This window comes from Aythya fuligula, chromosome 5 (assembly GCF_009819795.1).
Source record: "Aythya fuligula isolate bAytFul2 chromosome 5, bAytFul2.pri, whole genome shotgun sequence".
NCBI lineage: Eukaryota > Metazoa > Chordata > Aves > Anseriformes > Anatidae > Aythya > Aythya fuligula.
Genome location: NC_045563.1, coordinates 57887984 through 57903103, shown reverse-complemented (window position 1 = coordinate 57903103; position 15120 = coordinate 57887984). Strand labels below are relative to the sequence as shown.

The 15120-nt window shown below is 34.9% G+C and overlaps 1 protein-coding gene across 1 annotated transcript in view; it reads right to left on the bottom strand.

Moving 5' to 3' along the window:
* Positions 1-15120, bottom strand: part of ELP4 (elongator acetyltransferase complex subunit 4) — a 137938-nt gene that overhangs the window by 115139 nt on the left and 7679 nt on the right. The window contains exon 3 of the mRNA XM_032188556.1: positions 8351-8472. Coding sequence (XP_032044447.1) covers positions 8351-8472 — 122 coding nt within the window. The remainder of the gene's footprint in view (positions 1-8350; positions 8473-15120) is intronic.

The following is a 15120-nucleotide window of genomic DNA, read 5'->3' as shown; positions in this document are numbered from 1 at the left end:
TCATTACAGACAATGGTTTTGTAGGTTTTACACCCCGACTGTGTTTTATGCTGGAATAAAATAGAGGTCAGTACAATAAGATATGAGAGTTTCTCCAAGTATTACTGAGAACGTGTAAGCTTTTTCAATACTCTCATGCAACACTGAAAAAAGCTCCTGCCTTGCAGTCAAATGCAGAACAAAGCCTTCTTACATGGCACGGGGCCAAATGGGAGACGTTACAAATACTACAATGCTAGCTGTTGACACCTGAGCAGCTCAGTCCAAAACAATCACGTAGAGACACAGCATTAGTACAATGCAATTAGCCACTGTGGTATGCCAGAAGTCTGCTAAGAATGCAGTGGATTGAGAGATCAAGGAAAAACGGTTTCACCTGAAGCTGGTAAAGATTTCGGATGCCAGAGGTGAAAACCATCCTAGGCTTCCATTCCTTTCTAATAGACTTCATTTAACTTGTAACTTAATAAAGGAGATTTTATTCTGATGTAACAAAAAGTTCTACCATTTAAAAATTTCTAAATGACTAAATTATTAATTACTAAAAATGACTAAATTCACGAAAAGCAACTTAAGAATCCCCTGACTCAGTACAGTGGCAGCATATGCGTCAGCTCAAGTCCATTTTATGTCTTGTCCCTTGCTGCCCTGCAGACAGGACAGGAGCACGTGAACAACTCTCTCATACCAAGAGCAACTCTTATTTCCCCAGCTCCCTCCCAAAAGGCATTTACCCCATAACTGCTCTGCCTAGTTGAACCATGCATGCTCCAAGGTGCACCAAGTTCAGGCCACTGCGTTTTTGTCTCCATGCAAGAAACAAACTCACGCAATACACCGAGACTTAGAACATCGCTGGGGTTACTTGGTTTCACTGTCTTATTATTTGTTACGCCAACGAATACATTATGCTAAAGCAAACGTATCCTGAATCATTCTTGCATGGGGTCGTTATGAACTTTGTCTCTTAGTAAACTTCTCACATAATCTAGCTGCAATCTGGAAAGAGCAGTCTGGTATTTTGAGGGCCAATCACTTGAGCTCTGCTGGGTGTATTAACTTGGTTAAATACGCTGAGATATTGTTCTTAAGCATGAATAGGAGAAATGTTCCATTCCTATTCATGGTCTGGGTTTACCTGTAACATAAATATGTTTTAAACAAAGATCCACAAACAGAACTAGTAACATTTCTTTCCCTCCAGATTTGCATTGTAACTTCATCGCTATTACCCCAGCTTCTATTTACTCTTTTTTTTTTCCCCCTATTTACACTAAACTGCATAAAAGAGAGATTAAATAATGCTGTTTGAAGGTACATCTCTGCTGATGAAAAGCCAACATACATGCATTCTTGTGACAACTGTTCAAATTAAAAGCTATTCTTTGTTTTAAGGACATAGCTCTTCACAAAACTGACCACATCTGAGTGATACGGAGTACCTAAGCAGGAGAAAGGCTCCAGCTCTCAGGACACAGCTATGTCCTGTTCTCACAGATAAAGGCTGGCTGGTTGGATATATACTTCACAACTTTTCATTACCATGAGAGGTTTTGTTATTGTCTGAGAATCACAAAGCATTAATCATTTCTCAGATTGTTTTGTTTCTTATTAAAGAAAAGGAAAAATAAAAGAGGTATGGAAAGGGTGAAGCAGACCAGCCCAACAAGCCCCAGAACACAAGGTGCTTCTGTCACAAATACACCAAAATATGTCTGAAATGGACTCACATAGAGAGCAGTTGAGGACATGGCTTCAGTGAGCGACATTTAAAGATGATGAAGCCTGGACTTTTCCTCAAAATATCTGGGTGCAGAAGATTTAATAGTTTTAGCTCAAAGACTATCACAACTCCCTTTCTCCCAGATTCATTACAAATAAAGAAACAAAAGCAATAATGCTTTTTTTTTTTTTTTTTTTAACAGAAGTTTCACTCAAACATAGATGATTTAGAACTATACTTGTCTATCAATCAGATATAAAAACACTTAAAGTCTCCTGAAGTTATCAGTAGGATAATTCCATTTTGATAATTCCTGAATCCAAAAAGATTCTGAGCCTCTTTAGGATTAAGTAAATAAATTTATATTATTAGAATCAAAATCAGAATCTCAGCATAGAAGATTATTAAAACACTTAAAACTTGCTTCTAAAATTTGGAACTAAAAGTGCTCATTATAAAAACAAAAGACCAAGAAACAGAGTGGATTTATCAACCCATAAAATCTCTATTTACCCTGTTTTTGCTTAAAAACATCTCAGCTCCTACATCATATAGCTTTGAAAAGCTTTGGGACTGACAATTTTGTGGCATCAGCGTGTCAGCTCCTGAGAACTGTTATATTCTCCCAGGCTAAAAAAAGACATATCTTTCATAAGGTACATAAAACAAACAAACAAAAAAACCCAAAGCATGTAGTAGTGCAACAGTTTAAAAAAAATAATAAAAAAATACAGCATTTTTTGAGGTCAAATAAAATACAAGTCTTTGCTATGCAGCATGAAAATGCAAAAAAGCAGACAAGTGCTAAAGTTATTAAGTGTGGTTTGGTTGGGGCATCCATCTGTGTCTAGAGGGAGATGCAGAAAGGAAAAAACAAAAAACAGAAGGAAGTTTGTTGCCTTGTTTTAAAAGGAAAAAATAATGTTGAAAAAAATGTTATTCTAAAGTGCTAATACTAAATGACAATCCGATTATAATAATACTGTCTCCTACAAACCAAACTTATGACACTTACGCAGACATGCAGTAATCTGTTTTGTTAATAAATATTTTATCTGTGTAATGAACAGAAAGGAAATGATGTACAATCCATATCTGCTAACAATCCAGGTCTTTCTGTGTTCGCAGCCACATTACTTTGCTTGCCTCGTTTTGGCAGATGCACTAAGCAAAATCAGATTCTAACAGTTTGACCTCTCTCACTTCTTACGTTCTCTAGGGGATAATAAAATCCAAGATACAATCCCACAGCAGTTAATGAAGCTTAACCTCACACCCTCTTAATTACCAATGCATTACACCAACTATAGGCATCATACTCCTCTCTAAGCTATTTTACATTGCTAAAGAAGTACTACTGTGCTATTATTTAGCAACATAATCCAAGCTGTATGTGAAATCCCTCTTATAGAAAATCCTTTGATCCTTATGGGTTTCGATAACTGTGTAATTAATAGTACTTAAAAATTTTAAACATTATCAGTTTCTGTACCAATAAGTATGCTGTTTGCATGGTTTTATGCAACTATCTTGCAATGCAATATTATTACAGGTTTGGCTAAAGAAACATGGGAAATAAATTTTTAAAAAAGTGATTCACTGTTGCTTTTTAATTGCAATGATATTTAAATGGTTTAAACTCGCATGAATTTGAGGCTCTTTTTCATTATGTTAATTTTTAGTATTTCAAGGACACCAGATGGTAAGTTAGGAAGGGTAAATATTTTCTTTTCAATAATGTATTATATAAATGTCAGTTTAAAGGGCCCTACTCCCAAAAGGGAGGAGGATTCTATTTTGATTGTAAACACTTGTGAGGACAAGGTCTATTGTTAAAGAACACAAATGACTGGATACAGATTTTTATTTTTTTTCAGGGGGCCCTTGCACAACAATTTATTTCAATCTCCAGGTAAAGCTGTTAGTTCTATGGACATTTGGCATGCGAAAGCACCAAACGGATGTCAACCCAGAGATGTCAATGAAAATTATATGAAGAGAAAAAAGGAAGCAGAATTTACCTTTTTGATTTCATAAAACAGAGCAACTGAAAGTAGTCTAACCATTTTGTTTTGTTATAAACCATGAGAATGTATTCTCTACAGCACATAAATAGAAGTAAACCCTACAGTCAAGACACACAACTCTTTGTTACAACTTTTTCCCACTACAGATGCATTTCACAACGCTGAAAACCAGAAATGCATAAGAGAATATCAGATGTTTCCTTCAGCATTTTCTGTATCAATTCAGGAGTGTTTAAGTAAAAGATAAATGTAACAAAAAGGAGAACAAGACACTGAGAAAACTAACGTGAAGATATTGAATAAAAATGGGAGCATCCTTACTTAAAATTTTGCAACCTCTACTGCAGTGTGTAATGCACTAGCCGAAGCAGATTTAATACCACCAACAAAATTTTTCATGAACACACTTAGAGGTGAGCACTGTAAGACACAGTTGACTAACTGAGCAAATCATTTCTACAAATTTACCTAATAGTTTTGTGAAATAGTTAGTTCTGAAGTTAGTACTAATAGTTAGTACTGAAGCCTGAACATCTGTTTTTGAAAAACTACTACTTCTAAAATTCTGATAAATTTAATAGCCTATATAAGAACTCTGTTTAAAAACAAGCTTATCATTTCATTAATAAGATCATGAAAGAAAATATCCTAATAAGCAGCCACAGATTGGTAGAGAGGAAACCTGAAACCGAAGCTAGACATTTATTTGCCCTGCTTCTGGAAAATCTTTTTATTAGATTGGTCCAAACTTTTGTTAAAGACAAAGCTTTACACTTTAGAGAGTTCTCAGTGTGGGTACTGCTTAAAAGGATTTCATTCTTTTTAACAGAAGTGATTTTTTTCCCCCCTCAGTATACCCTTTCACACCCTTATAACTTTTGTGTCAAGTTAATAGCAACGTTGTTGTAATGCAGAAAATTATATTGCAACTGATATAATTAAAATACATTTTTTTTGCATGTTTGTTTCTTAAATGACACTGGAAATAACAAAAATAAATTTTGCTTAGTTCTTTCTGCATTCATCTTCTCCTTGGGAAAAGAGTTAGGTGTGCATTTTATGTTCTTCAGGTCAGGTCAGTGTAACCAACTTGTCAGAGATAGAACTTTTTTCAGGCTTACCAAACAAGCTTAAGCAAAATGACATATTTAAATTATACTTTTCTTGTTTTAGTGAACTTCTCAGTTCAGCAGGAATTTTTTTTAAAAAAAAACTTTCATAAATTTGAGTCTAATTCCTGGGTCCGCACAGGACCACCCAAAAAGTGAAAGCACATGTCCAAGAGCGTTGTCTGAATGTATCTTGAATTCCAGCAGGCTCAGAGCTGTGACTACTTCCCCGAGAAGCTCATTCCAGTGCCCAACCACCCTCCCAGTGAAGAACCTTTTCCTAACACCCAGCCTGACCCTCCCCTGTTGCAGCTTTATGCCATATCCTTATTCTTATTTGTATTCTTATTATGCCATATTCTTCTAATAAGCATATCCTCAAATTTGTGTTCCATTCTCAAAAACAAACACCATATACAACTTCAAAATAGTTGGCATGAATTTCAGAGTGCTAATTTAAAAAAAATAAATATATATATATATAGACACTAAACCCAATGAAACTAAGGAAATTGAGACAAGAAAAAGAACACCTTTGTTTATTAGTTTCCCTTTGTTTTTCAGCTTGAGTACTTAACAGCTTTTCATAATCTGCAGTCTAAACAAAGTTTTGTACTGAAAATGGAATGTTAAGATATAAAATGACTGAAGGAAACATTATTATTGAACTTGCTTTCCATTTACCTATGCAATCAGTTTTGTTTTATGATCTATCACAGAATTATACCATGCTATTTCTTTTATGGTATCCAATTCCCACTATTTATGCCCTTATAGTAAAAAGTTATCTTTTGCTGCAGAATATAGATTGAACAGAAAATGCTCTCAAATGTTTAAAATACTTTCTAAAAACAGCATGTATATAGTTCTGTAGGTTTTACCAGAGGTGTATAATTTTTCAGCATTACGTCTTAATGCCAATTTCCTGAAGGAGCTTTGACTACAAAAGGCATGAATATGTTTTCAAAGGATGATGGATAAATTGGTGGGTGGTAATATAATATATCTTAGGCAGCTGATCAGGGCTTTTTATCCTCTGCTTGTCTTTTAGTTATACACAATTTCAAGATAATTATGGTCTATAAGAATGTCTTTTCCCCTTCCTACTACCAGCAATATTTGTCTTGGTTATAGGTTCAAGAAACTTCCAATCACATCATAAAATTAGAATAGGGCAATTATGGCATCTCAGCAGAGAATTATAAATAGAGTGACCACACAATAAAGACATAAGGCGGATAAAGAACTGTCTTTATGTAAAATAATTCAATAGAAAACTAGCTATAGAATACACCGAATCCATACCTCAATGTTATAAAATAAAAAACAAGCACAAAGTATGTAATTCAGGTTGATATGTACCAAATTCATGTTGCCTTTCCAGCAAAGAATACAGTCCATTCAGATACTGAAAATAAATTAATTACTAATCTCAAAAAATGAAATACAATGTTATTCAACAGTCAGATATGTTGCCTTAAAAACCTGACTTGAACTTCACTTTTACAATAGAAGAGAACTTCTTGAAGCACCTGAAGGTCTTCTCCTTTAAAGGTCAATTAAAGTAGTCTTAGGGAAAGCTGCTTCTATGATTTGTAGACCTAACTGTGGCCAATGCCAGTCTTAGATCAACTCTTCCAGGTGTTGCAATATCATCTTTTTAGGCAATCCATACTAGCTTTTCAAGAAGTGCCTAAGCCTGCCAAGTGTGAAAGCACGTAATTTTCTAGATTGATGCCTGATGTATTACAGGGTTACTTCACTGAAGCAATTTCAAGACAGCAATACAAATCAGAGAAATCGACTCTATTGTGCCTTGCTGTAAGCAAAGGAAGGGTTGAACAGTCAAGGTAAGAGTAGAAAACGTAGACAATACTGTTGGATATGTAAACACACAAACGGAGAAAGAAAACAAGACAAAATTACGTGTCCCTGAACTTTCCTGTACTAACATTGTCTATCCTTTTATAATCACTTTTAGTAACACCATTATGGAGTTACAACAAAGGAATGCAGTATTATTACCTAGTGAAATAAGGAAATAAGGAAAACTTACTGCAAAAATCAGACAACTGAGCTCACTAAACAGCATCAGACTAACTGACCAGAAACTCCAACTGGTACAAGAAGGATGGAGGTATGTAACAATGTCTGTTGACTAGCAAAAGCATAATAAACAGGAACCAGGAAAAATGTGACATGCTATAAATGATTAATTTCAAGGTGAATGAGAGAAGAATGACATGCATGTTAGCTGGTCTATTTTAAGACATTTAATACCATGCAATAAAAATATTCATTTGACTAATTTAATTTTAATGAGAACAACAAATGCAATGACCACGTATTGTATGGTCAGCCAGTCAATGACTTGATTATCAATTATTTAATAACAACTACTTTTATAAAAAGCACAAATTCTTATGCAATTCATAATTCACAATAAAATTCTAGCCTATTTGTTTAGGTTATATTATAAAAGACAAGAACAAATCATAATAAGTATTCATTTAGGAATGAAATTTTTAGTTTCAAGAACATAAAAAAATATTTTTTTCTAACCACAAGCATATAATTTCATTAAGAATATATTTTTTCATGAATACTGAAGAACATAATGAACAGATGAAGCACAAAAACTACCATCACTAGGTAAGGAATGAGAAAAGGAGTAATTTTGACCAGAAATAGCCTTTGAAGATTCTGAAGAAAACAGTCAGATGACCCTTGATGCAGAAGCAACCAGAAAATTATATTTTACTTTTGATATTACAAAAAAGCAGCCTTAGAAAGATATACAATATTTAATCAATTTTTTAAGATTATCCTCATAATTTAAGATTATCCTCAGCTTTTTTTTTTTTTTTTTTTTAAACAGTATTGACTGGATTTTTTCCCTTGTATAATTTTCTGATAATGGAAAATATCAGTGCTTCATGAAGAGTTCACAAAAGTCTGCAAGAAACCTTTTCATGTGACCTGATGCAAGAGTGACCATATTTCCTGGTAGAAAAAAGACAGTCAGAATGAAGAGCATGCGTAAAGGAAGATGTACTGAAAGATGTTAAATGCTACTCTTTCTTTTTCTACAAGAAATATCTACACAGTTTGTACGCTGTTTCCCCACCCTCCCTAATATACTGGAAACAGCTTAACTACAGTTTCCACCTACCTATCACAGAAAGAAAACAGTTGGGTTTATACAAACCATTCAGTTTAGCCAGCTAAACTGCAGTGTTTCTTCCACGATCTAAATGACGGATAAGTAGGCCCCTAGACTGATCCTTGAGAAGATCTTACTTCACTGTTTATAGAGGCAAGCCAGCAAGCTAAATTTAATTCCCAAATCTGGCTAGTGTAAAGACTCCCAACCCATTCCTGTGGATCACCAAGATTATTTCATTTGTTAAAATATAACATATACACTTTAAAATGTATTTAAATACATCAAGAAATTAGCACTTTATTAGCCAAAAGCTATGAGTCTTTACCTTTAAGATGTTGTCAGGAGGCTCCATAGCAGAAGCAACAAACAAGTCGTGTCCACAGACAACTCCCTCCGCAAGGAAATACTTGAACAACAAATTGGAGTAAACAGCATACTTATCTTCCTCTGTGGAAACAAAAATGGTTGGGATTTTTCTTTTTTTATTAGATAGAACACCGGTCTCTATTTTCACAACACTATAAAAGCCCTCTTTTGGTCTACCTCCTAGAATATGTACTGTAGAACTGAGATAGTAGGTAAAATATGAATCTGAAAATTTTAAAACAACACTTGATTCCTAATTTTTCAAGCCTGAGATATAGTTTTTAATCATTTAGGTGATTCTACAGTATGGGTGGGATACAGCAATAGTACTGTCTTCATAACAAGTTTTCCCATAGTGTCAACCAAGATTGATTTACCAAAATCATGGCTCAATGGGAAGCAGTTTTGTTCATTTCTTAGACCTATGTTATCTTTATATTCTTTATGCTTAAAGTATTAATCAACTTGCTTAAAATATCTATGAATTGATGTTTTTCAAAATGTGGTCATATAAGATATGCTAAAACTAAAGCTAACACTTCTTATAGAGACATTCTTATATCAGTATTTCTTTCAAAGCTTTAAGAACTACAAAAATAGGCAACAGCAAAATATTGAAAAAAAAAAGAAAATCCAGCAAATCTGTATAATGCAAGTCCTCAACAGAAAAAATTCAATTGGCTGAAAAACCATTTGCAATGCCATTTTTGCAATCTATCCAGAGCAAAAACATGAACACATTCAAAAGACAACTGAACTTGCAGTTTAAGAGGTGAGAAAATTATTGTTAGCAGACGTAGTGAATACTAGCCCACTGAAACCAACATACGAACTCCCACTGACTGCAGGAAGGCAAACATTTCCATCAGCGTCTCTTTGTTGCAAGTTAACTATCAGAAATTATTAGAATCAGAAAGTCTTAATGAGCTTCATACAATTAAGTTGAGCATAACTAAAAACTATGGGGGAAGTGAATGAGTAAATAACTTCTGAAATTTGAACCGTCTTGGATGTTCTCTACTTTTAGGAGATAGAGAAAAAATTATAGCAATATTAACAGCTAGCACAACACATTCCTGACAGTATAATAATCTGATTAATACAGTAAAATTTTAGATCATGCCAATTAGGTAAATTTTCTTTATGCAGAACTAACAAGACTCCTAATCCATTGTTTGTGTAACTTGGAAACAATTTCCTCCCTATTATGAATCACACATGAAAACGTTAAAGTATAATTAATAAAACCAAAAACAAAAGCTGAAAATGAGAAAGCTGCCATTCATATCTAAAGTGGGATGGAGGAATGGGGATACTACCATTTTGATATGTACCAGAACGGCACATTCTGGAGCTTAGCAATCAAAGAGAACAAATGAGGTGTGGTAGGGAAAAATGAAGAAAGAATGTGTACATCTGAAAAGGAGAAAGAGCCTAAAAGCAATGAGGAAACTTAAGAAGCAAATCCCAGAAAAATAGCATTTCACTGCAGTGCTCCTGATCCCATACACAAACACTGCCACTTCCAGTGCTTAGATTAACAAGACACGGAAATTGGTAAATTTCAAAATTTGAAATTTTCAAATTCACTGGGGAAGGAAGAGTTCTACCAGAAACACTCCCTATTCTCCATGGGACATCAGGGCAACACACAATTTATCTCCTTGCTTGTCATTTCACTCTCAGATTTAGTATGTGAGATACCTTGTCTTTTTCTTCTTTTTCTTTTTTTTTTTTTTTTTTTAAATGTTAAAAGGTATACACTACTAATTTGGCAAAAATTAATTGTTTCATTTCTTTCTTCTCCTTCTACACAATAATCCCTTCAGCTTCCAAGATTACTGACTTTGTTGTTAAGTAGAAATATTTTTTATAAAGTTTCTCTTTCATTAAAACCATGAAAAAAGAATTCTGTTTGAAAAAGAAATTAATTAAAAGCAACTGTAAACCATCACTTTCTGACAGAGAAATAAACCCAAGGGAGTACAATAATTACAACACTATTCCTACTACTACTAGCCATTGATGCATGCAGCTTATTGTAGTCTAAGGGATTTAAGAATTCAGATTATATTCTTTCGTTTACCTTTGAGACTGTTAACCTGCTTAGCAGGACATACTAGCCTTCTGATCCACTTCCAGTAACATATTAACATAAAAGTGGCACATTTCTCTTTCCAAAAATAACAATCTAGTGAAGAATACGGACAGATCAGTACTGTGAGAAGTGCAATAGTCACAAATGCTTACTGTTGTTTCCTGTTAAAATTTCACCAGAACTGGTGAAACTTCTAAAAGAATTACAGAATTACAAACTTATTTTCTTGAAAGTTTAGAGACATTAAATACTTTATATAGTTTACTCTAGCTTCCTTTATTCTATTTAGTGATTAATAAAGATACTAAAGAAGTGTTTTCCTAGTGATTCAGGTCCATAGATTCTGCCATGACTTGAGGATGTTGATCCTCGTGAGACTAGGATGGAGACAAAAGGCTCATTTCATATAAAACCAAATCCCAACCAGGGAAGCAGAGTAGAACTGACACCAACTAAAGTTTTTAAGAAGTATTACAGTATTATTTGTTAAACGTATTATTTGAAACCTGCCTAGCCCTTAAATTGCTTCAAAAAGAGGAAAAAACAAAACAACAAAAAACAACAACACAAACATAACTGGAGTGGTTCTTCTTTGTAACTGGAGTCCAGGAACGTATATGGTTCCCACCCACAGCTCTTTACAGCTATACATTATGGAATATTGACTTGCATGTGCTAATTTCCATCTATGAAGCTCTCAGTTTAAGAACCAAAGCCACTTACAAATCAGTAAAGTGACAGCATGATATCTATTTATTCAAAAAATAAAAAGTATGTCTGAGCTACCTAAGAGGTCACCAAGCCTCCCGTGTAATCGCTGCAGCAGATGTCAGTGGAGGCAATACTGTTAGACCTCCCTCCCTTTGAACAAAAGAAGAAAAGGGACATAAGTCGGGCATTCTGGAAGAATCCTCAGCTGTAATATTTACCACATCTTGACAAATCACAAAACTTGATTTTCACGTATAGGTTAAAGTTCACCTTCTTCATCATTTGGAGCACACAAACACCAAGCTGCACTGCATACGGACAGGATTTAACTCACATTTACCAGAGTATGAGCCAATATCCCATTTAATCAAAGCATTTTTAGCTTGGGTTTGTGTTTGCAACTATACAGAGAGTCTCTCTGGATCATCATTTTTAATATTAATTATTCCTTAGGAAGTAAACAGCATGGTCAGTTATGTGCCAAACATAACATAGAAACTCTGTAAAACTGGATAAATGTAAGAAATCATACTGTGCATGGATGATTATGTAACTAAACTAAGAGGGAATGAGACTGTAGTAGTTAAGGATATTTTTTATGTGTATACGAAGTGGTGGGGAACAGGAAATAAACCCTTCCACTGACTTGCCCAAGATTATAATTTGAGCGTTAGATTTATTTCTAATCTAACGGGACTGAAGAGGTTTTTACCTGCCATACCCTTCCAAACCTCCTTTTGCAAAGCAATGAGGAGCTTTCACATTAGCAAATTAAAAACATTGTTCAGTGTGAAGAAGCATTTTAGCACTAGCCTTTCCTCTTGTCTTCTTACATCAACTTTCTTAACAGTAAACTTAACAGTGAAAACATGAAAATGAACTATTGGAGAGTGATCTAAATATAAAACACCTCATAGTCTGCTACAGTACTCAAAGGATTAAATGTGTCTCAGAAAGCCTTTACAAACAGTGTATCTTGAATTGTTAAAGTCAATGCATCTGTAAGAATCCCTCAGTTCTTCAATTTGTCACATAGAGGATGGCTTTTTATTGATTCATTTCTAGGTCACTAAACTTTTGTGGTATTCAAAAGATCTAAAGTGCACCCATATGGGGCTTTTCTGATAGCATCCATTGTACCCTGGATTCAACAGTTACATTGCTATTCAAAACCAGAGGAGTACAGCTTTCTTTTTCTAAATAAACAAACAAATCATTTAGCACAGGTATTTCAGTAGCTCACTGATTATTTTCATAGGTAAAGTGGGCAAAATGCTTTCAAGGATTTTTGTTTTCTGATAACTCCTGGACTTACTCGTTGATGGCTAGGATAAATGCTTGACTGTTATCTTTATTTTTCCAAATTACACACGCATCCAGAAGAACTACCTCCTTTCTATACGGGTAGGAAGTAACATTAAGTGTATTTCAGTCAGCCAAGAAACTTAAGACAAGCCTGGCCCAAATCTTTATTCTTAGCCTCTGTACTAAATGGCTGTCCCGTCAGCAGCCTTCATTGTGAACTTCACTTCTAGCTAACAAGGCGCGCAGACAAACGAGACTCGTGCAGCTGCAGACTCTTTTCTGGGTCCAGTCACCACAAGTCACACAACAGTCCACAGCTTTCTCCGATTCTTTCTGAACAAAGAGTATTCTATAGCTAAGTAGCAGGTGAGTAACTAGTGAAGCGTAAAACTATACAAGGAAAAGAGATCATTTACCTAGAAGTTATGTATATTGTCTCCGGGACAAAACCTTTTCTGATCGCGCAGATTAAGGACATAAATAAAATACTTTATTTTGACCGTTATCTGGAGGCCTCTTTCCACAACAGCATGCTTTCATGGCCAAAACAGTTATGAAGAAAATGCGGTATTGTCAGTATCAGCACAATGAATTCCAGCATACAGCCACGTCGAAAACAAAGGATAAAGACCAATTCCTATTTCTGGCTTCTCTCACCCCTATACCGTACAGGTTACTGAACACTTACGAGACATGCTCAACACCTTTGTGCATGGACTGTCTGTGGGACTAGCAGGAATCAGTGGGTCATGGAATTAGATACCAAATTTTAAGATACTGGAGTTAAGCTGGAGCACAGAAAACAAAGAGAGCAGATATGTGTGAGGCACTGTAACCAGACGGTTTATATAATCATTAAGGACGAAAATCTCATGTAATTATGGAAATTTATGTCTAAACATGTGGCATCAAGAATTTAAAAAAATCCCTAGCCCTAAGTGCTCCCCCTGCACCAGAGGTGTTTGTGTTCCAAGGGTGGGATGGAGGAGAAGCGCTGTAACTTGGAGGGGAACAAAAGTCACCATAAGGCAACAAAGATGCATGGATCATGTTTGTAACAACTAACCTTTAAACATCTGTATATTGAATGACACCAAGGTCTTTGAAAAACTCCAGAGATAATTTGTAGCTTAATTACTTACAAAGATCAGAGCTATAAGGTGAAAAAATAAGACTGCAGCAATGTAACGTACAGATAGCTTTTTTTCCCCTCTTTACAAAGCCTAGACAGGTTGCCCTAGAGCTGCCAAAAGCCTGTCATAGCCTATCAGTATTGATCATTTTTTTCACCAGATAGCTCTACAGCATAGTACTGTGACCTAAGGTGAGTCTTTCTGTAGCTACGAAACATTTCTCTGAATTGCTGCAGGTTATAAGATGCGATTATTTCAATAATCTGAAATTCCATTTTAAAGATACTTTACTAATGTCCACATTTACTAACCCTGAGGGGATATACTCTGTGTCACTTGCATTTAATTAGCACATGCCAACACTGAGTTGTCAAACATACAAGCTACAATATTTGGCATTTGGCCACATTTCAGAAAGGTGAATTCTGATTAACTTGTATTTTGTATAATTATATTTGGAAAATCACTGTTTTGCACCTCTCTGGAGATTATCTTTTTCAATTTTAAAAAAGATGATAAATTCAATTATATTGACAAGTGAAGAGAGCTCTTACCAGTCAGGTTAAATTGCATGTCTAACAAAAATAAGAATAGCTAATTAAAGTAGCTGAAACTGCTGCAGGGCTTCGAACGCACAGGTATGGACCTGCTTTTAACCAAACAACTTTAACTTTTTATACTTGACCTCAGCTACTAACAAAAACCCTCCTACTGATAATCTTTAAAACATTTAGCCATCAATGACCTTGTCAAAGCTACAGCATCTCAAAGGTATGTAGGAACAGGCTCCGATAGGGTACCCAGGACAGCCCTATCTGAGCACACCGTAACTCACTATGCAGAATGCAAACCACATCGTTCTGAAAACTCTTCCTAAGGGTGGCGAAACAGCAGGTCTAGGCACACTGGGGAGTGGGAGGAAAGGAGTTTGTTTAATCAGCAGCTACACTATTTGTTTGTTTTGAAAGGGGAGACTCTTCCATAAGGCTAATCTGCTGGAGCAGTTTAAGGTGAAAGAGCCAACAAGTGGTCACACATTGGTGTTGAGCAAACTGTCTGGGTAGCGTTCAAATTCCATTTCACTCAAGAGTCAGAGTGCCAGTTTGACCGCTTCTTATAAACCCAGTACAGGAATCTCTCTTGAAATTGGAGTACCAGTTAAAAAAAAATAATAATTAAATCTTACTATAGGAACAAAACCCAGTAAGTTTCAGGTTCCTCTAGTATCTTGCGTAAGATAATCATGTACCTCAACTCTCTAATTTTCATATAAATAAAACACTGTCAAAAGAACATACTATAGAAGTTCAATTGAAATCAATTGAAATCATGATGCTTATTATTATGATTTGAATTTAAAAAAATTGAGCACTTATATTTCAAACATTACTTTACAGTCACATCCAGTAACCTGTGCCATTACTACATCTCCAGAACACAACAGTTAAAATAAATATTTTAATATCCTGAATCTACTATTAT